This window comes from Penicillium daleae (genome assembly GCF_028827525.1).
Source record: "Penicillium daleae strain IBT 16125 chromosome Unknown utg000001l_segment0_segment0, whole genome shotgun sequence".
Taxonomy (NCBI): domain Eukaryota; kingdom Fungi; phylum Ascomycota; class Eurotiomycetes; order Eurotiales; family Aspergillaceae; genus Penicillium; species Penicillium daleae.
The window spans coordinates 2,801,443-2,829,206 of NW_026623149.1; the positions used below are offsets into that span (position 1 = coordinate 2,801,443).

At 45.6% G+C, this 27,764-nt stretch overlaps 8 protein-coding genes across 8 annotated transcripts; 3 read left to right on the plus strand and 5 right to left on the minus strand.

The window, feature by feature from the left end:
* Window positions 1-947: 947 nt before the first annotated feature.
* On the plus strand, window positions 948-1,744 carry N7458_000907 (uncharacterized protein; the record flags this gene model as incomplete). The annotated part of the gene is made up of 2 exons (XM_056904301.1): window positions 948-1,361; window positions 1,433-1,744. 2 exons carry the CDS (start codon window positions 948-950, stop codon window positions 1,742-1,744), a joined length of 726 nt encoding a protein of 241 aa, XP_056772068.1.
* Window positions 1,745-3,277: 1,533 nt separating this feature from the next.
* On the plus strand, window positions 3,278-4,802 carry N7458_000908 (carbonyl reductase; the record flags this gene model as incomplete). Its single annotated transcript, XM_056904302.1, has 8 exons — window positions 3,278-3,351; window positions 3,408-3,669; window positions 3,738-3,779; window positions 3,832-3,837; window positions 3,909-3,944; window positions 4,003-4,178; window positions 4,293-4,396; window positions 4,450-4,802. 8 exons carry the CDS (start codon window positions 3,278-3,280, stop codon window positions 4,800-4,802), a joined length of 1,053 nt encoding a protein of 350 aa, XP_056772069.1.
* A 10,227-nt stretch (window positions 4,803-15,029) lies between these two features.
* On the minus strand, window positions 15,030-17,077 carry N7458_000909 (FAD/FMN-containing protein; the record flags this gene model as incomplete). The annotated part of the gene is made up of 8 exons (XM_056904303.1): window positions 15,030-15,159; window positions 15,203-15,413; window positions 15,465-15,884; window positions 15,976-16,092; window positions 16,148-16,291; window positions 16,350-16,501; window positions 16,562-16,670; window positions 16,723-17,077. Coding segments are annotated over 8 exons (1,638 nt in total), but the record flags the coding sequence as incomplete, so codon positions are not given.
* A 974-nt stretch (window positions 17,078-18,051) lies between these two features.
* Window positions 18,052-18,579, minus strand: N7458_000910 (holo-ACP synthase; the record flags this gene model as incomplete). The annotated part of the gene is made up of 1 exon (XM_056904304.1): window positions 18,052-18,579. The coding sequence occupies one exon, from the start codon at window positions 18,577-18,579 to the stop codon at window positions 18,052-18,054; it is 528 nt and encodes a 175-aa protein (XP_056772071.1).
* An 820-nt stretch (window positions 18,580-19,399) lies between these two features.
* N7458_000911 (ATP19 family protein) lies at window positions 19,400-19,866 on the minus strand (the record flags this gene model as incomplete). The annotated part of the gene is made up of 3 exons (XM_056904305.1): window positions 19,400-19,451; window positions 19,566-19,693; window positions 19,819-19,866. 3 exons carry the CDS (start codon window positions 19,864-19,866, stop codon window positions 19,400-19,402), a joined length of 228 nt encoding a protein of 75 aa, XP_056772072.1.
* Window positions 19,867-20,578: 712 nt separating this feature from the next.
* N7458_000912 (uncharacterized protein) lies at window positions 20,579-21,983 on the plus strand (the record flags this gene model as incomplete). The annotated part of the gene is made up of 3 exons (XM_056904306.1): window positions 20,579-20,724; window positions 21,030-21,582; window positions 21,669-21,983. The coding sequence occupies 3 exons, from the start codon at window positions 20,579-20,581 to the stop codon at window positions 21,981-21,983; spliced, it is 1,014 nt and encodes a 337-aa protein (XP_056772073.1).
* Window positions 21,984-22,903: 920 nt separating this feature from the next.
* On the minus strand, window positions 22,904-23,555 carry N7458_000913 (uncharacterized protein; the record flags this gene model as incomplete). The annotated part of the gene is made up of 2 exons (XM_056904307.1): window positions 22,904-22,927; window positions 22,995-23,555. 2 exons carry the CDS (start codon window positions 23,553-23,555, stop codon window positions 22,904-22,906), a joined length of 585 nt encoding a protein of 194 aa, XP_056772074.1.
* Window positions 23,556-25,748: 2,193 nt separating this feature from the next.
* Window positions 25,749-27,740, minus strand: N7458_000914 (putative mucin family signaling protein Msb2; the record flags this gene model as incomplete). The annotated part of the gene is made up of 1 exon (XM_056904308.1): window positions 25,749-27,740. One exon carries the CDS (start codon window positions 27,738-27,740, stop codon window positions 25,749-25,751), a length of 1,992 nt encoding a protein of 663 aa, XP_056772075.1.
* Between the last annotated feature and the right edge of the window lie 24 nt (window positions 27,741-27,764).

The following is a 27,764-nucleotide window of genomic DNA, read 5'->3' on the forward strand; positions in this document are numbered from 1 at the left end:
ACGAACACGGAAGAAATACTTTCTATTAAGTGTGCGCTGCATATATTAAAGAATATTAAACAATACAAGGTCGGCGAGTAAATATTCAATGTGTTTTCTCATGAATAGCGAAAATATTCGCATTCGTTATTCGTATTCGCATTCGTAGATATTTTGCATTACGAACGCGAATGCGAATAATTTTTTCATTCGTTACGAATATTTGCGGGTTTGATCACGTGGGAAATATAGATCAATTTGACTTAAAGGCTAGAGTTGGACCTGGGTAAAAGATTTACGCATCGTGGCCTTCCATAAGTCGGCCACCTCTCAAAGAAAATAAATGCTGGCAGAGAAAAACTCTCCTATCATGCCAAGACCGGATAGACAAAGGCACGTGATACATACTCTTCCATTGGCTGCTTTGTGGACCTGTTCTTGTCTTGGCAAGAGTTAGTTAGTTGTACAAATATTCGTAGAGGTCTGCGAACTACGAATGCGAATGCGAATATCTCAAAATTTTACGAAGATGTATTCGTGCCGACCTCTAGCTTCAAGATCATTATTTGCTCTATGTGGTAGGTTGAACCAGGACTACTGCCCCATTTGCGAGCACTTTCTCAAATAGAATAATGCAGCCAGTGGCGCACGTCGTGCGAACAATTCTTAAATCTGGCACGGCAACACCGCCTCCATAAAATATAGAACCTAGTCCGTTCTAGACTGACAACATTTGATGATTACGCGGCTTCATATAACATCATTGCGAAGTATGGAATCTTCTGGACTGTGTCAGTGTATCTGGAGGTAAATTTTCACCATGCACCTTGATGTCCCTCCTTCCTGTTGTACTGTGGCTATTACCTCCCTATAACTTGTCTATATATCCCGGTTTATTCTCTCATTCTAGTATTTGCCAAAAAAAAACAAACACTACCTAACTAACCCAGTAATTCAAATGCTGCAAAATGGCACAGTTTTCTATGAACGCTCTTCTTGGGTTATTGGCCTTGGCTGTTAGCCAGTCCTCGGCGCACTTCCTCCTCAATTATCCCTCCACAATCGGCTTTGGCGACACTCTTGAACTTACTCCTCCATGCGGCGGCTTCACTGTCGACTTCATCAAGGATAACGTGACCGATTTCCATGTCGACGGGGATACCATCGCCGTGACATCGATACACCCTCAATCAATATGGCTCTTTCGCTCGACTCTTGACCTGAATGTTACTACTGCAAACTGGACAGATCTCCTGCCTGCCGTCGAACAAACTGGAATAGGCGACTACTGTGAGCCAGCGGTGACGGTGCCAGGCTCCTGGATAGGAAAGAAAGGTGTCATTTCCGTTGTCCAAGTCTCCCCAACCGAAACTCTCTACCAGGTATGCCTTTGATATCTCAACTTTGCGCATCGGATACCCCCTCAACGTATGTATTTTTTTTCCTTTAACAGGATTTTAACGACGGACGAACAAACACAGTGTGCCGCCGTCAACTTCGTTTCGGGATCCCATTCACCACCCAGTGTATGCAAGAATGTAACGGGACTTTCGGCAAGCTTCACTGCAGATCCCACGCTGTTCGTGCCAGCGACGGTGACGGCGTCGACAGCGGGCTCGACGAGCTCGAGTGCGACCACTACTGGTGGTTCTTCGGCATCTGTTTCCGCTATCTCCCAGACAGGAGCCGCGTCAACCGCTTATGCGTACGGAGGAATCAGTTATCTGATGGGGTTGGCTCCAGTGGTTCTACTTTATCATGGTAATCAGCCCGTCTAGTAGTGAGTTGGCTTTGTCATATTTGACAGCAGCTAAAAAGTGTTATAGTATTCCTTGGCATCCCTATCGGCGCTGCTATTGTTACTTGTATAATCCTTTGAAATACTGCCAGCCTATGTTAGTACGATGATATCTTAAATTGGATACGCTTTCATTTGCCTGCATGTCACTTTATTTGTGCTCTTTGTATCCCAGAGTAACTAGGTTAACCATCAACCCTTGGCACCGTCTATGGCCTCGGGCTCCTATACCGTGCCCAAGGCAAACTGGATGAGGCGTAGCAGATATTCATGCGGGCGAAAGCGTGGAAAAAGAAGAAAAGTGCCTTTTGCTCTATTCAATAGTGATCTCAGTACAATCCCTCTTTATTTATTCTTTCATCATACAGTTGAACTTAGCTGCTGATTTCAGAGACAACCTGGCGGGCGTCCCTCCAAATTTCTGGGCGAACAAGTCTGGTCTTGCGCAGAGAGCAGTTGCTTCTTTGCAGCTGCCCAATTAATATTAGCATTGTCAAATAGCTTCGTAAGGTGATCCCCGGTTATTAACCACGACTTTCTACTTTATTATATACCGGATCAAGCTTCTCATCGTCTGGTCTGCTTTCATCCCTCTCGGTGAGCTGGAGAAGCCTGGGGGTTTTCCTGGTGGGACTAGGATAACTCGAGACCGTCCTGAGGGCCATTACTGGGTGAAGGACTGAATCCGTATCTTGAGGAGGAAAACTCTCTGTGGCGTTGGCTGACGCAGCATCTATCCTTTTGAGAGTGTTCAAGGTCCATTGAGAAATCTTTCCTTCGCGCACAGCTGCCTGCCCATAGGTCGCAATGTCGTCTCTAGGGGCGACATTATGATCGATCTTGTAGAAGCGCTTCCAAAGTCGAGATCGAAAAACCACATAAGGAATCGCCCAATTAGCGATGATAAAATAGGAGGCAGAGCTGGTTGCTTCAGAAACGAGTAGATAGGCAGCAGTCCGATGGAAGTAGCAGTTAAATATGTGGATGGAGGGTGGTCTTCTCAGAGACTTCTCAGCTCATCTTCTAATAGAGGTTGCCCATCCCCGTCCCTGTATGGCCTCTATAAGGGCTCAGTTGGCCCTCAAGATTAAAATCCATGCCTCTGTGATTGTTTTTATCCTACATAAAATATTTTTATCTTGCCCTCAGGTTCTTCTACCACCCATAAGGAATTTTCCTCCGGATTCAAACTGCTCGGCAACATGTCCTCCTTGGGTCGGGGTTTCAAATCGAAACCCGCCCGCGAATCTCCTGACTAAGATCCCGCCTGGGTTTCAGAAGTTGTGTATTGCGTCAGGTATTACCCGATGCAAACGACGTGCGGAGATAGGGGCGACGGTTCCGAACTCCGTTCAGAAACGACTTAATAAATCATAAAGATTTCGTAACAAACTGACTTTGCATCCAAATTCATCAACTTACACCAAGTGTCCTACAGTTATCACTTTGGCGATAAGCATATTATTTTTCTAGTCATCGTTCTGACGTTTGACAACAGTTATGGATCCGTTTCGAAAGAAATTCTCAGTTGAAGACATCCCTGATCTAGCCGGCAAGGTCATCATCGTCACTGGGTGAGAATTATTGACATTATAGCAGATTTAATACAAGCTGACACAAGATTCCCTAGTGGTGCCACGGGAATTGGTAAACAGACGGTAAAGCAGCTACTGAGGCACAATGCCAAAGTATATGTTGCTTCTCGATCGAAAGGAAAATTTGAGCAACTTTTCAACCACCTTAAGTCAGCCGACCCGCATATGACTGCAGGCTTGAACTTCCTCGAGCTTGACTTGTCAGATGCAACGAGTTGCATCTCGGCAGCAAAGCACTTCACTAAGCTTGAGGGAAGACTTGATGTCCTTATTGCGAACGCTGCATTGGCTGTTGTAGTGAGTTACCTCTTGTGGGCACTAGATCAAGCGCTTATAAAGACTGGACCGATGTTAATCAGACATAGCCAGAGACATTGTCAAGTGATGGAATTGAGGTACAGTTTGGTGTAGGTTCTATATATTCCTTAGTGCGGTTCATATTTGCTGACACCCATGCAGACAAACGTAAGGAAATATGCATATATATAATACAGTATGTTGCAGTTCACAAGCTTAACAAGTTCCCGTGTTTGTAGCACTACGGCCATTTTGTGTTCACGCACAACCTTTTGGTATGACCTTGTGAAAATTGTTTATTCTTGTCTTACACATATACTAATCTCTTGTTAGAACCTGATTCAATACACTTCCGAGGCATTTGGCGAGGCGAGGATTGTCATTGTTGCATCGCACGCTCATGCCATGTATAAGCCGGTTCTACCGGATAAAATCGATTTTGAAGGCCTAAGGACGGAGGGACCGAACACTATAAAGAGCCTTGCCGATGTGCAAGCTAGCTTGCAGAGGTCAGTTTAACCTTCCATATTATGGTGATTTAGGCAGTTATTTCCTTGAGAGTACACAAATTTCGGGAACTAAAGAGCTAGAGACAAGAACGAACCAAACTAAAATTCTGGTAGATACGCACGTTCAAAGCTGGCGAATATATTATTTGCCCGGCATCTCCACACGCATTTTCAGGCAACAGGTTACTCCAACATTCTTGTCAATTGCCTCAACCCGGGTACGTGGTTTGAAACCAACCCTCGATCGTGTGCTAATAACGCTCTTGCACAGGCACAGTGGGCACTGCTCCAGGAACTGATTCAGCTGCGCTGCCGCCAATGTTCAAGTTTATCAACTCTTCGGTCGTCCGATTGATGAGCATACCCCCAGAAGACGGCGCTCTAACAAAATTGTTGCTGGCTACAGACCCTGAGATTAAGTTAAAGTCATTGAGTGGGCGGTATTTCGACGTTGGACCGCTTGCTGGAAAGTTCTACTATGGCTACAGTTGGGATGCCACAGACTCGAAATTGTCTGATGTTGCAAAGGATGAGCATCTCTCCGAGATGCTATGGAATTGGAGCGTACAAGCGGAGGCCTCAATTAATATTACAAGCCAGGTTGTGGGCCAAAAATCCAACTAGGGCTATGTTCGCCAAAGCCATCATCGGATGCAGAAACTTACTTCTTTCTAATAGCTAATTGTAACAATAGCACCTTACCTACCAATGCCTTTGCCTACAAACGTCGGTGAACGAAGTTCCCATAGCTCCGTTTCCCGCCTGCGTTACTTATAAAGATCATTATAGGTACCCCTCAAGGTTTACAACATGAACCGTAATCTATCTGTCTAATGTGTCTACTTTGTCAGGAATAGGGGTCCGGAATCGGGCAACTAAAATAAATATGTGTCGGCGCAAGCTGAGACAGTATAGGCTAGTAATCCTAGTAGGCGAATGGGATCGAGGATAGGACCAAGCGGAACCAATCTTGGATGCAACTGGTGACGCGCGCTGCACACGCTGTGGCCCCGAAACAAAATAAGTCCGAAAAGTAACGGCGAGTAGAGTGATAACGTTGAGTTTGTACATTTGAATTTGGTAAGGGGTCGCTGGAAAGTTCGATGCACGCCCGTAAGGATCTGCCAATTATACGCCCGACAGGCTCCGTAGTATAGTGGGGTGTAAGGTGTGATTGGACAAGGATGGGAGAAACATACCCGAAAGGTCAAAGTGGCATGAACGGATTTGGGACTCAGCACGGGGTGAATATCCGTCTGCTGAGTGAGGATTACGTATGACTTGGACTTTTTTTTGCTTATTCGTTGGACGACATAATGACGTCCCAATCTGAAGCAATAAATGTCATTTACGGGATAGTCTTATTTTATAACAATGGAGCACAGGTTCACATGTTCGAAGCGTCCTGCCACGCCGCAATTGTTTCCTTTTCGAGCTCTTGGAGTCTTCGCATGTCAGTCAGCAGTTGAGGGTCAGGTCCGAATCGGAGATCTTGCATTATCAAGTATTGGGTACGCGTGTAAATATCTTTCAATGCTTTGGATGGTTCCTCCTTCCGACGGTTGAGGATGTCTTGATCTCTTTTCGCCTGTACCCATGAATCCTGATAGTTTTTGAGCCTAATTCGACGTTGACGCACTAGTACCTCTCTATATTGCAGCCTCGTAATTATAAGGCCCTCGTTATTACCAACTTTTTCGAACTCCTTAATACGGGTTTAGATTTTAGTGATCTCTAGTAGTATTAATATACTTTCCTTTATATAGGCAGGCAATTCAACCGGCATTCCTAGTTCACAAAATTGGCTATACCCTTGAAAGTAGGCGATATACTTTATCTCGGCTTTCTTATCTAAGATAGTAGAGACTGTATTAACTAATAGAGGACTAGTGTGCTTAGTAATACTCTAGAAACGTGTTTAGGTCTCGCTAAGCTAGAATTTGAGAGACTAGCGTAGAGCTATACCTTTCTATATTAAGCGTTAGTAATATAGTTATACTAGTCTTAATAGTTAATGTTGGAAATGTCTCTGGTGCATAAAACCGCGGAAGAAATCGTTCGTGCACACTAATCTTAGTGCCACGATTATGGAAGAGAGACGAATCAAGATAGAACACGATCGGCTGGTCAGACAGAAGAATCAAGCAGTGGAAGGTTGATTCAGATAGTCTACTATGCCCGGTAATTCTACCCGTGATAAAAGAGATATCAAACTTGTTCATTCTAACTAGGAAACAGAGTACAATTTATAACATAAGGAACATGGCAAATATCACATAAGGAAATCAAGAACATTCGAGGTCATTTTGGAGTGTTGAGCATTCTCCGGCCTAGATAGGTGTGAGATATAGGGCAGGATGTTATCAAGCCAGACCGCCATGCAGCATATCAAGCCAGATTCATAAGGCCTATACAAGATGGCTGAATCTCTATAAGCTTTATGCTATACCATCATCACTACGGTCAATGACATCGCTATACCATCATCACTACGGTCAATGATATCGTAGAAGACGTATACTATTGTATACGATCTACATCATCACTACGATCAATGACATCGTACAATCAAGCAACCACCGATCAAACAGCTACTGCATGAGATCACTATCTGTCTGCATGAGATCATCATGCATCTAGATCTAGGATCTAGAACGATCACATGCAAAAGAGGTTTGATAAAGATTGATTATAAATAAGCCCTGTTTTCTCTACAAAAATCATGTTCAAGACATACAAGCAAGATTCAATACAATCAACCAAGCTTCAGTCCTACTTTACTTTTCTCTCATCTTTATGATTCTAAGCCGAATTGAACTTATCCTTCCTATTCAATCAAGAGGAAGAAAGATCAATCGATCTTATTTAATCATCTTTAATTTATCTTCCTCTTTACCCAACCTGCGCAGCATCGCTTGCTCACAGGTTATGAGCCCGAATTGATCCTACTTCAATTCGGCTTATACCACTTCTTCAATCTTCTATCTTCAACGAAGAATCCTTTACTTTTAAGAGAAACTTCTCTCTCTTAAAGAGAAACAAAAAGCTCCTCCGACTTCTTATTTTCAAAAATTTATACTCGATTTTTACCGGTCGCGTCTACTTCTCTATACGAAAACTAAGAAATCTCAACTTTCTTGACAAAAACAATCATTTTTCAAATATTCAATCAAGTTTTTTGAACTCAAAATGATCAACAAACACAATATCGATCCTCTCAAAGGAGAAGGAAATTATGTTGCCTGGTCTATCCGAATCAAGGCAATTCTTGATCAAGAGAGACTGATCGATGCGATTCTACATGATTACACAAAGCTTCCTGCTATTCAGCAAGGCCAGATTCCTAATCAACACTGGTCTTATGAAAAAGCAATTGCTCTACCACCTGATCAACGATCACCTGATTGCAGAAATACTGCGATTTGGTCAGGAAGAAGATCTGGTAGACCTACAAGATCTACTAGCCCTGCTGAGATAGGCCAAAATGAGCTAGTTATTCCATCTGATAAATTCAAAACTATTGATCAGATGAATCGAGACGCTCTATCATCAATCAAGCTATCATGCAAAGATGGCCCACTCTTTTGGTTAGGAGATACCACATCGGCCTACCAAGCATGGGTTACCTTGGCTACCCAATATCGACCTAAAGGCTTTACTACCGAATTCCTTGTGTTGAAAAGCCTATTCAATAGTCAATTAGGCGATTTCGATAGCATGCATGATTATCTCACTGAGATAAGACGCCTGCTAATCGAACTGGCAAGCCTAGGAATCGATTTCCCAAAGCAAATCGTATTCGCATGGGTTCTCAACAATCTTGACCAATCATACGCACCGATTATTCAAAATATTATTCAATCTCTTCGCAGAGACTCTGATTCTTATACGATTGAATCGTTATTCGCCAATCTGATTGACGAATCGCGTGGTCATATTCAATCAAGCGAACAAATCTTCATAGCTGATAGCCATCAGCCTAATCGACAGAACAAATATCAGGCTCATCGCAAGCCTAATCATCAGGTAAAGCACTATTCAAAAAATCGTCAGGCTAATCAAAATCGTCGAATTAGCAAAAAACCATGGAAAAAATTGTCAAATTCTGGCAAATACTGTACGCATTGTAATATGCGAAGCCATACAGTAGCAGATTGCTGGTATCTGCATCCTTCTGGCAGACCAGCTAATTGGATACCTAGGGCAAATTGGCCTAGATCCAATCAAAATAATCAAAGATTTAATCAACAAAAGAAGATGATCACAGCAATGCTCAATGAGCAATCTGACGAGGAAGAAATCCACGTCACTAGTCATGTGACAGATTACCCCGCAGAAGCTGAACATCAAGAAACCTCGGCTAGCAACCTACTGCCTACTAGCCTATTGGCTAATGATCCAATTGATCTTGACGGTGATATCTGTTATACACCGATTAGTCCAATTGACTATCGATCAGATTATCAGATAGAATCTGATATACCCATGACAGAGGCACAGCCAATCAGGCATGGCCTACCAATCTTTGATGATCAAAACCTGATAAGAGACTACTCAAATCTGAGTAATGAATCTATGGTGAATACACCAAGAAGTCTCTCACTCTGCGATGAGTTCTCGCATGAAACCGATCAGGTAATTTATCTACCTATCAAAACAAACCAAGAAACCAATTCTGATATCACTATAGAAAGTGCATATAATCTGATAAATTCAGATCTTTCTACTACAAAAGTGATTTTCATTATTGATACAGCTGCCACTATATGTGCAGTATCTAAATTGGATTTGTTTGATAGTGTATATAAAACTAATAAAACTGTCATGTGGGGAAATGCACAAAGATTATCTATCGATCTTGCTGGAGATATTATCTTCCAGACAAATACCAATCTAGTCTATAAATTGACTAATGTGCTCTATGTCCCACAATTGGGAATCAATATATTAAGCACACATGCACTGAAAAATTCAGTATCTCTATTTAATAGAGAAAAGGCCACTATTTTCGATCAATATCGAAATATTATGCTGATTGGGCATAAGCAAGATAATCTATATCGAACTACCCTATATGTGATGCATACAAAGCCACATAAGGTAGATTCTGATCAAAAAATCGATCAAGATCAATCTATCCAAAGTACTAGCAATATTACTAGTTTAAAACTTTGGCATGATAGATTAGGCCATATAGGCCTAATACCACTACAAAGGCTACTAAGCCAGGCCGATATATCTCTATCTGATACTGAGATAAGAGATTATATGCAAGATATATGCGAAATATGCATACAGTCAAAATATGACAGGAAGATCAATAAATCTTCTACTTCTGCTGCCGAATACGGCATAGGCGAAAGAATACATAGCGATATTGGAGGGCCTATTAGCCCTAAGACCTATAATGGCTATCGCTACTACATCACGTTTCTTGATAAAACATCAAGATATCTACATATATCTCTACTTCGATCAAAAGACGAAGCTATTAAGAAATTTACCTTATATAAGCAATTGGTTGAAAACCAGCTTAATAAGAAGATCAAAGAGATATTTACCGATAACGGTACTGAATACGTGAATGATAACTTCCATATATTATTAGGAAGATACGGTATTATACACCGAACTACGCCTATCTATACAAAAGAGCCAAATGGCCTAATTGAGCGCATAAACCTGACACTTATGAACAAGGTCAGATGTTTATTAATCCAATCAGGATTAAAAGAAGATATGTGGGGAGAAGCCTTATTGGCTGCTACCTATCTATATAATATAACCCCACACAGTGCTCTAGGGTTCAAATCACCCTATGAGATATATCACAAGCGCTTACCTGCTATCAGGCATATAAAGACCTGGGGATCTATTGCCTACTATCATACAAACAAAAACCTGCCTAGCAAGCTATCGCCAAGAAAATCTATAGCTATTGTTATTGGCTATAGTGAGCAGAAGCACTATAAGCTATATGATCTGAAGCAGAAGAAGACAGTTTGGTCAAGAGACCCTACTATCTTAGAAGGTAGATTCCTGAAGAATCAATCTGATCTAGCCAATCAGGAACCAGGAATCAAGAAAAGATCTGCTAAACAAGCAGCAAACCCTATCAAAAAGAAGATTGCTAGATATACTAGCAAATCTACTAGCCTATCTACTAGCAAATCAGCTAGTAAAGAAACTAGCAAATCAGCTAGTAAGCCTACTAAGCAAACTGCTAGTAAGGAAGCTGCTATAGCAGCGGATCCGTCTCATAAGATAGAGATCCAAATCCCATCATTAAAATCTACCAAAGATAGCGAAGATATATATACTATATCAGATACGCTACTAGGAGATTTTATAAAGACTATTATCAACGATCAGCCTACCGATTATATATTATCGGCAGGAACTGATCAAGAACCCTCTACCTTTGATCAAGCTATGCAATCAGCTGAAAGGAATGAGTGGTATAGGGCCTGTCAGGACGAAAATCAAAGCCTGATAGATCAGGCAACCTATGAAATCGTTGATATACCCCCTGGTGTAACACCTATTAGGGGCAGATGGGTATTCAAAAAGAAGCCTATAAAGAATGCCACAGGCATCCAGGCTAATTATATTACTAATGCGAACAAAACGATTCGCTATAAGGCTAGATGGGTTATACAAGGATTTAATCAACGATTAGGTGTTGATTTCCTAGAAACCTTCTCTACTACTGCCAGAACAGAAACCTGGCATATATTGCTGATAATCGCGATGAATAAAAAATGGCATATCAGGCAATACGACGTTAAAAACGCATTCGTACATGCTGATATCGATAGTGATATATATACTATCTTGCCAACTGGCCTATATAGGCCAAAAGATCATCAAAATAAGTGCTGCTATCTAAAGAAGGCCCTATATGGCCTAAAGCAAGCACCAAGGCTTTGGTCTGAATTCTTTACAAAGGCTATCGCGAACCTCGGATTCGATAGAGTTCCTATCGACGAGGGAATATATATAAATGGCAAAACCCAGGCCATTATCATCACACATGTTGATGATATAATCATTATACACAAAGATCTAGCTTATATAAATAAGCTAGCTACTGCGGCTAGGCAGTATATCCAATTGGAAGAGATAGGCGAATTAGCCACCTTCCTAGGCAATAATATCAGCCTGAATTATCAAGATCAATCGATAACTATCGATCAAAATGATTATATATCAAAGATCTTGTCAAAATTTGCTACTACTAGCAAACGGCCAAAGAAAACGCCGGGTGAAGCAGGGATCCACCTAAGAAAAAATCAATCAAAAGCTTCAGAGCAAACTATTAATCTCTATCAAAAAGAGATTGGCTCATTACTTTATACCAGCCTAAAGACTAGGCCTGATATAGCCTATCCAGTTGCCTATTGCTCAAGATATATGAGCAATCCTGACCAATCACATATCTCTGAATTAAAGAAGATATGGCAATATCTACAATATCGGCCAAATCTAGGCCTACACTACGATTGCACAGGGAATGACCTATATATAAAAGGCTACTCTGATGCTGATTGGTCAGGCGATATCGATGGTAGAAAATCCACTACTGGGTATATATTTAGCCTATCTGGAGATCTAGCCACTAATAATATAGTGAGCTGGAATTCGATGCTACAAAAATCAGTAGCTCTATCTACCTGCGAGGCCGAATATATGGCTATGAAAGAAGCTATACGAGAAGCTATTTATCTAGCTAATCTCTTCAACTATCTAAACGATAGATTAGGCCTAGGCTATACGCCTAGCAAGCCTACTATATTAGTGGATAATAAGGCAGCTATTAAGCTAGCCGAAAACCCTGAATTTCACAAAAGGACGAAGCATATTGATATACAATATCACTATATCAGAGATCAGGTCAAACAAGAAAGGGTCGATGTTCAATACGTCCCCACTAAACTGCAATTAGCAGATTTCCTGACTAAAAATGTCAGAAGAGAAATATTTGAAGACCTGAAGAATCTAGCTAATCTCTATGAGATCTAGCTATATATATATCCAATTTGATATATAATATCATGGATACCTTCGAGTATGGTTTTCACCTAAATAGGTTTTTCCATACTCTATACGCGAATGCGGAAGGAACCACTTAACCCTGTGAGATTGAGATTTAGGAAGATATATATCTAGCTATCTTATAGCAGTATATATATATATCGATCCTATCTACTCTATACTAATCTCTATACTCTACTGCTATCTGCACTATAGTATAAAGATTACGGGGGGTGTGAGATATAGGGCAGGATGTTATCAAGCCAGACCGCCATGCAGCATATCAAGCCAGATTCATAAGGCCTATACAAGATGGCTGAATCTCTATAAGCTTTATGCTATACCATCATCACTACGGTCAATGACATCGCTATACCATCATCACTACGGTCAATGATATCGTAGAAGACGTATACTATTGTATACGATCTACATCATCACTACGATCAATGACATCGTACAATCAAGCAACCACCGATCAAACAGCTACTGCATGAGATCACTATCTGTCTGCATGAGATCATCATGCATCTAGATCTAGGATCTAGAACGATCACATGCAAAAGAGGTTTGATAAAGATTGATTATAAATAAGCCCTGTTTTCTCTACAAAAATCATGTTCAAGACATACAAGCAAGATTCAATACAATCAACCAAGCTTCAGTCCTACTTTACTTTTCTCTCATCTTTATGATTCTAAGCCGAATTGAACTTATCCTTCCTATTCAATCAAGAGGAAGAAAGATCAATCGATCTTATTTAATCATCTTTAATTTATCTTCCTCTTTACCCAACCTGCGCAGCATCGCTTGCTCACAATAGGCAATGTTGACGAGATCGTTAAGGATCAATATAATATATCGAGCGGGCTAAGCGGGGTAGGTTTATCTTGCAGGAGAGTTTATACAGGAAGCATGATTCCTCCGGGATCTAATAGCGGAAGCTAACGTAAGATCTTATGCGCACGCATGTATATATGCTGACATATCTTTAGTTAGTACTATAGCGCTTAGGTACCCTAGTAAAGGTCTAATTTAGGTTATTAAGCTAATCGCTTCGATCTTAAAGAGAAAACTTCCTAGTAAAAGTAGGAATACTAGGAATTACCTTTTAATTAAGATCTTTTTAGCTAGAGTCTTAATACGATTTAGTAATAAATCCCTTTATAAGATTTTTAAGAGTAAGGTTTTTAGTAGTCTTATCCTTTAGCTTAGATTCGAGCTTCTAAATCCTTTTAATAATATAGAGATAGTTAGAAAGGTTTAGTTTATCTAAGGTTAATAAAGTAGGAATCGGATTCGGTATAGATCTCGCTAAAGAAGTAGTAGAATCTTAGCTATTTCGATTAGAAGATATAGGGGTTAAGGTTCGTTCCTTAACAGGAATTAGTTTAATTAGGTAATAAGGCGATTTAGCTATTCTTCTAGGTAACTCTTAGATAAAGAATTAAAAGTTATAAGGATAGAAAGGTAATAGGCTAGGTAGAAGGTAGTTAATGTTATGGTATTGACCCCTGTGAGGCTATTCACACTTTTCGGCCTGAGGCCACCTGAGGTGTTGGCTATGACGCACCAGTTCGGTGATCTCTCACCCCCCTTCCACGGCTGTTTCGTCGGAGGAGAGTTGCCCGCTGACCGACATATTTCTTATGCGGGCTGATACGCTTACCTAGTTACCCCTCCTTCTATTGAAGGGGAATGTATATAAGATCAGCCTGGGGGAAAAGAAGAAAGGCCCCCAAGAAACAGTCTCTGTTCTAATCCAACTTAGTGCTCATCCTCTCCTACCTAGTTGACAGGCTTACTACCCTGCAAGTAGCTAACATCATAACAGTTAAATTAAAATAAACAAAGATAGTCAATATAGTAGCGGTTCGGCTACGAATCAATCTCTTTTTATATAGGTTAAAATATTAATTGATTCTTGAGGATTTTCTAAAGGGCCCTATTGTATAGGCCTTTTATCCTCAAGCCTCTCTTAACTACATAGCGTAGTATATATATGCTACCTGCTAAATAGAAACCTTCTAGAAGGGCCTATCGCAGGGTAGACCTATCTTTAAAGAAAGCAAGGTTTATATAACACACTTAGCAAGGGCCTAAACCGGCCCGAAGCGTTACCGGAAAGCGGTAGTTTTGATGTTTCCCATACAGAACCAAACCATCCCAAAAGACATGTAGAAAGATCTCCCAAAAGATGTGTGGAAAGATCTCTTTTTACATATGCCTTAATATAAGTATAGATTCCATGAATCTAGCTAACAACTGGCTAAAGATAGAAACCTATTCTGATGAAATAATAACTAATGCAGCTATAAATAAATATCGTGAAATCACTTTGACTTGTGCACATTCGTATGATTCTGCCCATTCTCTATGGTATCCAGCGAGCGCAAGACTCTGCCTTCCTTAGGTTAATATTAATCTAGGTAAACCCCGTGTCATAGTCAATCAATAGTTCATATTTTAACCTGTAGGATTCTCATTCTGGCAATATTGGGCTTGTATTCGTGGTGTCAGGTCTTCTGCATCCAAGCCTTCACGATGGAATCAATGAAGACTAGAAATTAACAGAATGTCCAAGGAACTTCTGCCATTGGAGAGATTAAAACTCAAATGCATACAGATTCTTATAGCAGTGTCTACTAATTACGGCAAACCCAGAGATATTTTCCAATATAGTAGGATATCAGTTTAGAACTCTACCCTGACCTTGTCCGGCGAGTTGGCATTGAGTTCTTTAGAAAAAGAAAAAAGCCCAGGAGTATCCACATTGCCAGCAAAACCAGACGACAAATAAATCTATGGCTGCAATACCAATTCTCCCCCAATACACCGGTTGCACACAAGAAGGTTCGTGGGATCGACCCGTTGTTTGATCGAGACCAATCGCTCATATTTCTCGCCCCAGAAAACCTTCTGCCAGTTGGGTTCATACCTTTGTAACCTCCCGTGAGTTTCAATCCAATGATATAGCGAGTAGTACTTACGGATTCGCTTCGTTGATGTATGTTCCTCCCTCCGAGCCAACGATCCTTGCAAGACCCTCGCTCAACTGCACCGCGTGAACTCGCTTCTCGTGTTTCTCGGACGCCGTCGCATTATCGGCCCAATCAACGGATATAGATAGAAGAGCATGGCTCTGTTTCCAGATATCATTGACAGCGGTGTTATCTCGCTCATCATTGTTCACCTTGCCAACTGCGCCAAAGTTAGTATCATTACAGCGGAGAATCATGTCTTGAGATTTACTGAAATTGAACCCTCCCCCTGGATTTTTGACTAGGAATTGGGCCAACTCGTCTGCCTTTTTATTGATCACATCCCCAGTCAAGAGCCGGGAGACATCTTGAATGTTAGTCCCGATGTTGGGGTCCTGGAGGATCTTTTCAACGTATCCATCCCAAGTCGACGTTATAGCTCCAACTGTACCATTGATACCAGGAAGGTGAGTCATATTGTAAAACTCTGCGAAGGTTTTGTTGAAATCTTGAACGGTACTGTTGGGCTTGATGAAGATGGCTCCAAACCCTTGATCAATTGAACCGTAACCCGTGTACCCAGCATCTGTAGCTTCGGGGAGGAGCTTGATGGACTGGGCAAGGAGATTTGTCAAACTGGCATCATCTGATGCATTCAGCTGCACAAATCCCATGATGAGATTCTTTGGGACTGGATGGGTCCTGTAGGTCACCGATGTAACGACCTGATAATCATTCAATCGTCAGTCTTGAATATGAAATCGGCAGTAGTACCGCTTAACATACGCCCCAAACGCTACCACCACCCCCACGAACGGCCCAAAAATACTCCGGGTCTGAATAGCGATTGATCACGTTGTGTTTGCCATCCGCAGAAACTATGCTCATTTCCAGAAGATCTGTATTTCAGTTAGTCGTGTAGAGCAGACATACAGATCCCAATGAACCACTGACTGTCAGCTGCGAGACCGTAGTAGTGTGCAAATGGTGAATGTCCTCCTCCAAGTAAATACCCTCCTGCGGCCCCGACTGTACGTGCTGATCCTCCTACGATCAATACTCCCTGTTTCGCTGCAGCGTGATACACATCTTGATTGACTTGCGTCAGCCCAGAGTTCATTCCAGCATCGAAGAGATAAAGATAATATCCACTCACCGAGCCATTGCTCTCCAGCTTGGAGCGTGACAGCCGGTACACCACCAGCATCAGTCGGTGCTCCCCGCGGGACAAACGAGTCGTGCCATTCAATACCCTTCATATTATGTGTCCAGATCGAGAATGCTCCATTGCCACTTGATCGACCAAGACTGACAACCGATACGGTCAGACACGAACGTCATAAAACCCAATAATAGACCAAGACTTACTGATCATGACCAGTATTCTTCGTCACCAAAAACAAATCCTTCTCACTAGCAAATTTCACCGAAGTCTGAATATCCTCTACACCCTCAGCCCGAACCGAGTAATACGGCACTGACAACAGAAATTAGCAATAACAACCTCAGTTAATTTCATCATGTCATACCAATTCCCTGATCGCAGGGTGCCTCGACAGCTGTATCAATAAAGCATTGCCCAGTAGGTCCCATCTCCCACAAAGTAGCAGCATACGATCCTGTCTGATTAGTTCGCCAGAAACTGTCTAGCCAGCTACTCTTCGCGACGGCACATTGATTGGCATTGTACCGCTCAGCATGGCACACGGCAGCAGATGGCAGGGACCGAATCAGTCTCCCGCCGACAGTGGCATTGAAATGGTCCCACGTAGCAGCATCTGGCCAGCAGTCATCGCCGTATGCGCATCGACGACGGGGTTGGCTTTGCGCGTGCGCGGCGGTAGTGAGGAGTCCTAGAGTGGTAAGGGGGGTTTGGACGAGCATGGATAGTAGAAAAGATAGATGGATTATTAGAAAGACCAGGTTCTTGTTTGGAAGAAACTATCTAAGATGCCATGCAAATATCTGCTCTTTTTATATCTATTTTCATTTTGTGGTGCCTAGGATAGGATCAATACGAGGGTTTCCCAATGAGGCATCTTCGTACTTGTACCAATTACGAAGAATTCTTGGCATCCTCTCCCGGCGAGTGTTTTGCTGATCTGCGGATCCCATTTTATGGTACATGACATACTTGACATATGAATCGACAGTAGCTCTATTGGATGGGCTGTGGTTTGTGATTTCTGGCCCCCGAGTGTGCAAAGCGCGAAGTTAGGCAGATCTGTGTCTACGGTGGACAGAAACATAGATGGGCTATCAGGTTTGCCCTAACTAATCGCCGAGCGACATGTAATCATAGAATGAGGCACTTAATTCACTGTCTACGTCAGCCATGCCAAAACATAACTAGGCACACGGTAATTCCAGTGGTGCAGCTTTCAAACATGATGCTTAGGTGTGGGCGTGACCGTACTTCGATATCATTATTGATGTGATAATAGACAGCAGAAGCTATCTGGACGGAACTCACGCCGATGCTGTGCTTCCAGCCCCGAAGACTTCGTGTTTCCCCAATCCAGGTCAGACCTGTAGATGCTATATAGCCTCACAGCTAGGCTGTGAGATAGCACTCCCTGCATTGGTGGTCACTATGCCATCGGACCGGCCTGTGTATGTCACATTCTGACGATCGCAGCTCGACCTGCAAAGAGCATAATCGCAGGGCATTATTCATAATGGCCCTCGCTATTCAAGAAGTCCATGGACATCAGTGACCTCTCTCAGGTCTCCAACCCATGTAGTCCGCGACCACACATAGCAGAAGCCATCCAATCCCAACATAACGCTCTCCCAGAGAGACAACTCGACAAACGCAAGACCTCAATCATAAAGCCAGCCTATCCATCCACAACCCATCATCCAGCCGCCAAAACAGTCGCAACAACATACTCCCCATCATGCGAAATCGACAACCGCCCCAACCGATCCGGCCTCCCGTCCCCATCCCCCAAAAACACAATCTCCGGCCTCCGACTCGTGCCCTCCTGCTGCACCTGCGCAAGCCCTCGCGTACTCATCTCACCACCATCGCCATCACCCTGCGGCACACGCACCTCCACATCCTTCCACCCCAGCGAAGCAGCCCCGCCCGGCGCGGCTTTGCGCGCGGCTTCTTTCGCGGCGAAGCGGCCGGCTAGCCAGCGCGTCATGTCTGGGGTGATGATTGTTTGGGCTGGCTTGTGAGGGTGGGAGGCTTGACGGTAGAGATTTGCGGGGAGAGTGTCCTTGAAGCGGGTTTGGAAGTCGAGTTGTTCTTGGTCGCTGAGGATGCGGCGAGTGAAGCGGGTGAGGTAGTTGGGTCGTTGGAGGAGGCGGGTTATGCGGGGGAGGTGGACGATGTCGGTGCCGATGTTTAGGGCGAGGGGGAAGGAGATTGGTTTCATTAGTGCCCGTTCGAGATTGAATTGGTACTTGGACGGGTGTGATATGGGAGTGAATTGTACGGGAGTTGTGGTGTTGTGTGGTTGGTGAGTTGAGAAGTTGGAGGTGTGGTTGTTGGATGGTGTCGGGGAGAAAGTTGGAGAGGAATGGGTTACATTGCGCGGTTGGCGTTTTGGGCAGAAGTCGAACTCCGGGGGCGTGGAAGACTAGACTGTAGCTGTAGCATTTGTTTCCATAGAAAAAGCGTTATTCATCGAGAATCTTTTGTCTGAATACGTGATATACTGCTACGACGGTTTTCCGGGTCTACTATCAAAGGTGAGGAACGAGAACCTCCGCCAAGCGGGGCCGGAGATGCTACGAGGTTCACTCATCCAGCTCTGAGACAGCACAATGGCTCAGGAAGTCCGCAAACACAGAAGAACCCGAGCAGTTCATGAGCTTCTCGAGTACGAAATAGCGTTGTCCGCCATTTCTCCAACGCATTGACTGCAACTCCAACCATCAACGCAACCTCGGATTCGGACCAACGGACCAAGGAACCAAATTTCAGAAGGAACAATTCTTCTATGCAACGTACACGCCTCTTATGTACAGAAACCACGAAAACCCCCTCATCACCCGTCTTCCCAGGAATCAGCCCGCCCAGTTCCGCAAAGTCGTAGCGACTAGTATATCGCAACAGCCGACATATCGAAAACAGTCGGATGGGAAACGAGAAGAACGAAAACGGGCGATTCGAGTCATGCATCACGCGGTGTCGCACTCATAGCCGGGCCGGGCCGTCAATATAAATCCGTGTTTGGAGAGAGAATGGTGGTTTTAGTGTTTCTCGGACTTCTTGTCGCCTCCATCCACTTCCTTCAGGAATTGTCTGTACAGGGGGAGTTAGCAGGGGCGTCATGCGATTGGCCATGTCCGTGCCATAGCAAGAGATTGAAATGTGTTCGGCGTCGTCGGGGATATTCAGGTATATAGCAGCACGTACTGGATGAAGTCGCCCTCCTCCTTGGACGAGGCGTTGATGGGGGGACCAGCGGCAGTCTTGGGCTTGGAGCCACCACCCATAGCGAGGTAAGAGCCGGCGAACATTGTGCCGAGGACGGCCATGGAGAGCTAGCGTAATAGGGAAATGGTTAGCTTGCGCGGTCACATTTCCAGCTGCTTGCCGCAGTGGTGGTAAAAGGGATACTGCGAGCGACGGGATTGCCGCCGGGGAGGGGCGGATGGTAGGCACTTACGACGTGGGAGCCGACCTTCTTGCCAGCGACCTGGTAGTAGACGACCATCTTGAGGGATTGGGGATGTGAGAATGGAGGGAGGGTCTAGTGCAACGATGTGGAAGCGGAATCCTCAGGCTTGGAGCAGAGACGAGGTCGGGCTTTGAGACCGCTTTGCCTGTTGTGGTTAGTGCGGGTAGTGGATGAGTCAGCGAATCAGTGGGTGACAGGTCAGGTGATGTCCCGGGTGTATCCGAAATCATGTGACTGTATCGGGAAAGATGTCACGAGCGTCCGAGGAAGAAGAATAAAACAAGGCAACGTGTATGAATGTATTCTAGTTTCAAAAGATATTGAGAATTGTGAGGGCCTAGTATTTGAGCATTTGAGAATGAAGTCGCGAAATCAGATTTATTTACCCCAGACCCAACTAGAAACTCTCCATGGAACGGAAGGGAAGTAAAGTATTCCATGGTCTGTAGGCCGAGTATACCCCCGGCTATGCCAGTCCCCTGTCTGGTTAGTGATGCACTGCGCCTGCTTCGGCTGCTGTGGACGGTTCCTGGCGATGGCTCATCGTGAAGAGGCTTAGGCCGCGGGTTCCTTCTCCCTTTCTTGTTTCCTCTCTTCATTCCCTTCTTTCTCTCTTTTCCCCCGGCATTTCAGCGTGTTCCATTACACGGTTTCACATCTGCATTTCTCTGCAACACCCTTGCCGACACTGCAAGTTAAGCCCACACTCTTTTTGATTTCCCTTCAACTGCAAGACTAGCTTCGCACGATGGTCTGGGGTCGCCAGCCAAAAGAGTCGAATGGCCCTCCCCCGCCTGATGCAGACCAGCCCATTCCGCGGGAGAAGCTCCCCACAAAACTGCAGCAGTTAGTGGACAAGGACGATGACTTTTATGATGATATCTACTCCTCATAGTAAGTGTCTGCCAAATATCAATTCCTGACACTTTCCTCCAAATCATGCCCAAGTCCATGATCATGAGCAATATGAGCGAGCAGAGACAAGAGCCAGCGAGATCGACGAGAAGCCCGTGTCTTTCCCGCGATGCTCCACTTTTCGGTGCAGTGCACTTCCCGGCTGCCAATGACATAACTAGTCATTACTACTTACTACAGTCGTGCACACTGCTCTTCAAAGCTCCTGGCTCAGCTCACTACCTCAACCATCATCCAGTCCACCCACAAAATACAGCTAACATGAGCTCCTCCGAACCTCCCAGCTCCGTCGACTCTACCGACACCCCATTCCGCTACGCCGCATACGCCCAGCGCATCCGCACAATCCTCCTCTCAGCCCACCGCTACGTCGCCTACACCTCAGACATTGGCGAATCCTTCCGCCCCGTCGCACACCCCTACCTCATCCGTTCCGCCTACGGCATCTCCTGGGCCTACCTGCTCGGCGACGTCGGCCACGAAGGGTACAAAGCATACCTGCGCAATCGGCACGCACTGGCTCCGCCCGGCGACGCGCACAAAGATGCCAGCGCTATCACGTCGGAGCAGATCATCCGCGGCATGGCGACGGGGAATATCAGCATGCCTTTGACGAAGGAGGGGAGGAGCAAGGAGAAGGATTCGTTGACGCCGTGGCCGACGACGGAGATTTCGCTGGCGGAGGATTATCGCATGGTTATGGTCAAGCGGGCGGTTTTCCAGAGTATTGCTAGTATGGGGTTGCCTGCTTTTACGATTCATAGTGTGGTCAAGTATTCGGGTCGGGCGGTTAAGGGTGTGAAGAATTCGCTTGTGCGGACCTGGTTGCCTATCGGGGTATGTATTGAGCTTTTCCTTTTCGAGAATGTCGAAGCACTGCATTCGGAGAGCATGATGCTAATCTTTTTTTTTCTGGTTTTCAGCTCGGTCTCTCTGTCGTACCGTTCCTCCCGTACCTCTTCGACCACCCCGTTGAAGAAGCCGTGGACTGGGCCTTCGGTACCGCCCTCCGCATCTACGGCGGCGAAGACGCCGTCCGTCCCCTGCCCAACCATGCCCTCCTCTCCAAGCCCGAGGAAACTGGCAGCGTGAGCGCAGCCGCACAACTCTCGTGGGAGGCGTACAAGAACGAGCGGGAAAAGGCTCGTGAGCTCCGTCGGGAGCAGAGCGATGGCAAGTCGCTGTCTAGTTGGTTTGGAGGCTGGACCGCTGAATCTGAGAAGCCAAAGAAGGAGTAGAAGAGTTGAGTGATGCTCTTCTCTGACCGGATATCTAGCTGATTCCCCTCTCTCATGGACATACATCTCCCCTGTTCCTTTCCTTTCTTGTACATAGGACATACATATGAATAACTCTATTAAGATCAACTGGGATACATTTACCTGAAACCTTAGCCGTGGATGATTGCGTACTTCTCCCATGGGTTGTAGATGCCATCTACGTCATTCCCCCGGCTATAAAGCTACAAAAAACTTTGAAATGATAACCTTAACGCAATTTAGTGTATAATACGAACCAGTCATCCTATCTTGCGGACAGGGCTCTTGCGATGACCTGAACCAGTGAAGCTAAATTTTTACTCGTAAATGGTATATAGCTAGTTGGACGGTCGCTATCACCGGAAGTCTCTGATAGTTCACTTGCTTACTGGACAAACTGGTGTTCATACGAGTTCAGTCAGGACGTATTGGGGTTTTGGGGATTGTTATTTGCGGAGTATAGGTTTATCATTAGAGTGTTAGTGAGCATGGAAGATGCCATGCAATTAAGGGCCTAAACTCGGATGCGTATTTCTCTCTTTTATCCCAAAAGACCAGGTTCGGCATTTGTAGGAGTTCCACCTCTCGACTGATATGACCCCACAGCATTCCCAGAATTATTGTCTGTAACCCACAGATTTCGCAGTGAGTGAGAGTGATGAATGTTTCTTACGAACAATTTCTAACAGGATAAAGGTACAAGAGGATTGATCTTAGGGGATGACTTATTGATATTTCTAGACAATAAGCCCATCCCTCTGCACGTATGAGATATCCAGATCTAAACTCCATAATAAAAACACCACATGAAACTGATACAACATAGCCTGCCTAGGCTAATAAAAGGGTATCATACAAAACTCCTCAACCCCCCGCAAAAAAAAAATACCCGCTCATACTCATACTTCTTGCCTCAAGTCATTCTAAACACGCCAGTCAGCATACACCGCAAAACTCATCTCATTGCAGGACAAACCCAAATCAACACACCTTTTCACAATCCTTCAAGTCCATCGACACGTCCCCATGTTCCCGTCCTCGTCCTCGCCACTGACGCTGTCGATCTCGATCTCGATGCCCCTTCACGCCCCAAACCATCCCCACCAAGACAACCACCAGAAAGAGGATGCTAAGCTCACAGCATACCATCGACTCTCCCTGTCCAACCCGCATCACCGTGCTTTCCGCACTCGTACCGATATGCTTCGACTGCGCCGATTGGTGTTTACTCGCGAACAGGACCGATCCATACCGCGAGCCTTGCACGACGGCCCCGTGCTGATCGACATCGATAGTTTCTGCATGACTGTGCAAAACTGTTGTCTTTGATGTTGGTTTTGAATCCATCTTGGTATCTGTATCAGGTTGCGAAACCGAAAGGCTATTTTCGTCTTCGTCCTCGTTCGTGTTCTCGGTGTCGGATGGATGATACCGCGGTTTGCCCGCTAGTTGGTAATATTCATCGTGGTCTTTCAGCCACCGCTCATAGTCTGTTTCATGTCTGTCTGTGGATTGTTTTGGATTCGAGGATTGGGGTTGGTGGTGAGTCATGGCGTTGAAAACTTGAAGGGGAGTCTTGAGGTTTGTGTTTTGTGTTCTGGTGGTTGTGGTCGTTGTCGGTGTTTAGTTTGCGTCCGATGCGATGATGAAACGCTGCCTGTTGTGTCGAGTGGGGTCTCCAGGAGTCCGAGATATGTCTTGAACAGACCTTACAGATTTTCCGTCTCGAGAATGCGCGACTTCGCCTTCAGAGAAGAATATCTTTGTAAATAGTCAGTCACCTGGGGCGGAAGTAGTGATATATGACTGTATCGTGAGAAGAGGGGGGGGGGGCCATAAACGTGCGGGGGCTGAGTCGAGGACATATTGGGGTCCACGAATAGATGCGACGGATCGTGGCATTTATTTCTCGGATGGGGCCGAAAGAAAAGGGTCCATTATTCACATACAAAGAGAGTTCGATTCAGGGTCCCGCATACTGGCCCACTAGTGGCGGAATGTCTAGATTCTTGTTCCTGATTGGGGGCGGCTTGGGGTCCGGTCCGCGGAGGCCTTGAAATGGGCGTTGAAGAACTTGCGTTGGTTGCTTATTGGTAGATCCTGTCGGCAAGAGAGGGCCTTATTTGTGAGAGGGTACTACACTAGTAGGATGCTGGAGTTGACGGACAATGGAGGAATTAGTTGGCGAGGGTTTTGGTTGGGTGATTGATGCTCGGGGGGGGGGGGGGGGGGGTTTGTTCAGGCTGTACGGAGTACGGAGTACATTTAGCATAAAATCCTGGGAAGTCGAACGAGAACGAGATTATCCTGCTTGCGGGGGTATGTCGCTCCGAAAAGTGTGACAAGACAAGCATTGCGTTGGGTGATACGATATCCAAGTCAACCATACAGCCAGAGTGTCAGGATCGACGGCGGTATTGCTCCGTAGGGCTCGAGCACTCACCAAGTAGATTCCAGTTCGAGGATTATCTAATTTTCCATCATACTTTTGTCTTCCTTAACGGCAGTCGATTATCCCGTTCTAGTATATGTACAAGATACTACCTAATATCCACCATCAGCATCGGGAATGAACCCCCTATTTCTAATCAGACCCTTTGGCCATCTATCAGCGAGCGAGATCGGGGATATCACGGTTCAATCGTCAGTGCAAATTCTCATAAAAAGTGGACATTGCTATGTTTTGCATAGACTTGTACTATATTGGCGCAATCTCAGTTCCAACCTTGTACTTGACCAAGTAACAGAATGCTACCCTAAGCATCCTAATTAAGTGACCTCCGAACTACTGTATCAGATAGAAGCCAAATCTCTAAATACTAAACCAATATACTCTACAAAGATAAACAAAATTCTGAAAATCTACACCTCTCATTCGTCTACATCTCAAAACTATCTCATCCACATCACACCACAGCTACTCACAACCTATGCATCTGTACAGAGGAACAACAACAAAACAAAACAGAAAAGCAGATATCAACCCATGATGGATTGTCAAGACAACGAAAAGAAAATCAGGCAGGGAACTAGCGTCGGCTCATGAGGAATCCTAGCCACCCAACCCATCAAAGTTGGCTCGCATGAGTGCAATGTGCAAAAGGAGGACTCGGAACATAATAAACTGTGGCCAATAAAAAGTGGGGGACTAAGAATGTTTATCAATGGCACGGAGAGAGAGAAAAGGGAGCGGACAGGAACAGGAATTAATGTGGAGAAATCAGTTCGTCTCATTCAGGTTTGTCACAGTGCCGTTGAAAAGTAAAGAAGACAAGAGTATGGAAAAAGGGAAAGAGGTATGGGTGGAAACAAAAGGGGGAATATTCCGAAGAAGATAAAAAGAAAAATGGAAATGAGATGAGTTAAGATACAGATTGTGTCCAGTGATGGATGCGGAGTATCAGATCATCGGAGAAAGGGGGGGAAATGGCGAAACAAAAATTTCACAGAGAAGATACGTGAATATGTATGCACATATATATCCTGGTTTGAGGTGGTATGATGAACAATGAAAGGAAGTTTTGTGCAGTCTTGCTTCTCAAATCCCTGCCCATCCTTGGACTGGCAACCATGGAGACGAGTAGATACCCGACTCCAAGGGGTAATAACGGCGTGCCGTCAAAGTGCACTCTGGAGGTCTGACCTGCGAGAGGCATTGGCAGGGAGAAACAAAGGCAAAGAAACGAAAAAAGGAGGAGAAAGGGAAGAGGCCAAGTCTATCCGTCTTTTGACATTTTCGAACATCTAGTTCCAGCCCAGGGAGTTCTCAGCCATGACCGGAGCGCTGATCATCTGTCCAGACCGGCCAGTGCGCTGGCTGCCAGACATACGGGCACCGGCAGCAAAGAGAGAGCCAGCGCCGGAGGCCTGGCTCATCTGCTCGGCAGTAGAGCTGGAGCGGCGGTGCAGCTGCTTTCTCTTGCGGTAACGGCGGGCAACCCAGAACATACCAGCACCGTAGGCAGCGGCACCAGCAACGACACCAACACCAATGCCGACAGAGCTGGCGTTGGCCTTGGAGGAGTTGTTGGAGCCGTCAGGGCTGCCGCTGCCGTTGCTGCTACCACCGTTGCTGCTACCACCGGCACCAGAGCTCGGGGACGAAGAACCATCCAAGGTTGGGTAGTTGCCGGCGAACTCCAGAGGAATGGAGGGGTCGACCATGGCCATCAGAGTCTTGACAGACTCATCGGACGATTGGTAAAGAGCCGAGTTGGGGTTGAGCTTCAGGTCCTTCAGGGACTGGACCTTGTCGCGAGGGAAGTAGAAGATAGCCAAGGTGGCGTTGTAGCCAGTGGTCTGCCACGAGTAGTAAGGCTCGAGAGCCCACATGGTAGAGGCAACCAAGGGCAAGGCGTTCTTCAGGGCCAAAGGAACGTACTCGAAGATCTGCGAAGAAGACAGAGGAGTAGTAGCGACGAAAGCCCAGGGGAGGTGGCCATCGAAACCGATTTGAAGGAGCACCGAGTCGGAGGGGGCCTCGGAGACACCGTTAGAGGGAGTGATGGAACCCGGGAGCGTGGTAGGCTCGGTGAGGCTGTTGCTGTTGGTACCAGTGCTAGTGGTCTCGGACGAAGTCGAGGACGGCAGCACGAGAATGGAAGAAGGAATCCAGTTGTTGCTGTTGGTCGTGCTGGGCTCCTCGGTGGTCTTGGTAGTGGACGTCGAGCTGGTCTCGGAGGTGGAGGGAGGAGCCTTGGAGGTCTCTTGGCTAGCAGGAGGAGTAGAAATAACCGTAGAACCGGGCAAGTGAGGACTGGGAATGATGCCCACCGAGGTTGCGGTAACAGTTCCGCTTGTGCCAGAGCTAGTCAGAGGGATCGACGGGTGGGGGATACCGCTGGAGCCTGGGCCCATTGCGGTGGTAGTTGCAGGGGTAGGGATTATACCGATACCAGGGCTAGTAGAGCTGGCATTGGGAAACAACCCACCAATATCACTCACAACTGAACCAAGCAGACCACCGCTGCTGGTAGTAGTCGGGATACCTGTGGAAGACACGACAGGGACGCTGACCGGGATGGTGGAAGATCCAGTAGCGGAGGTGGTAGTCTCACCCGAGGGAATGACAATGCCGAGACTCTCAAGAAGGCTACCCTGGGAGGAGGTAGTGGAAGTGGCAGTCGAGGAATCAGTAGCGGTCGCGGTGGTGCTGGAGTTGGTAGTGGTAATTCCGAGAAGGTTCGAAACATCAGAGCCAACAGCACCGAGAAGGGAATCTTTGCTGCTGGTGGTGGTAGCCGCACCGGAAGTGGCCGTCTTGGAAGTCGTACTGCTGGCATTGGTGGTGGTGGTGGAGGAGGTAGAGCTGCTCGATCCGAGGCCAAGGAGGTTGGAGACATCGCCAAGAAGGGAATCGCTGGTGGTCGTGGTCGTGGCACTGGTACTCGTGCTGGTGGTCGCCGGGGGCTTGGAGGCCGAGAGGTATTCCGTAGAGGTAGTGAGGGTGTAAACATGACCCTCGGCGTCTGAGGAGATCACGACAATAACCTGCTTTGGTACATCGGACGCGGTCGGTGTCGGGGTGGGAGTGATGCTGGGCTGACCAGTCAAGCTATCCTCGATACTCTGCCAAATCGCACTCAACGGGTTATCGCTCCTAGTCGACAATGTACCATTCTTGACAACTCGCTTCACCTCACGAGGGAGGTAGCGGGGCCGGTCAAACTCGGCGGTGGCCAGCTCGAATCCTCCAAAGGCCAAGGCCGCGAAAAGGGAAAAGGTGTTGGCGCGCATCTTGTTCGACGGTCCTGCGGTATG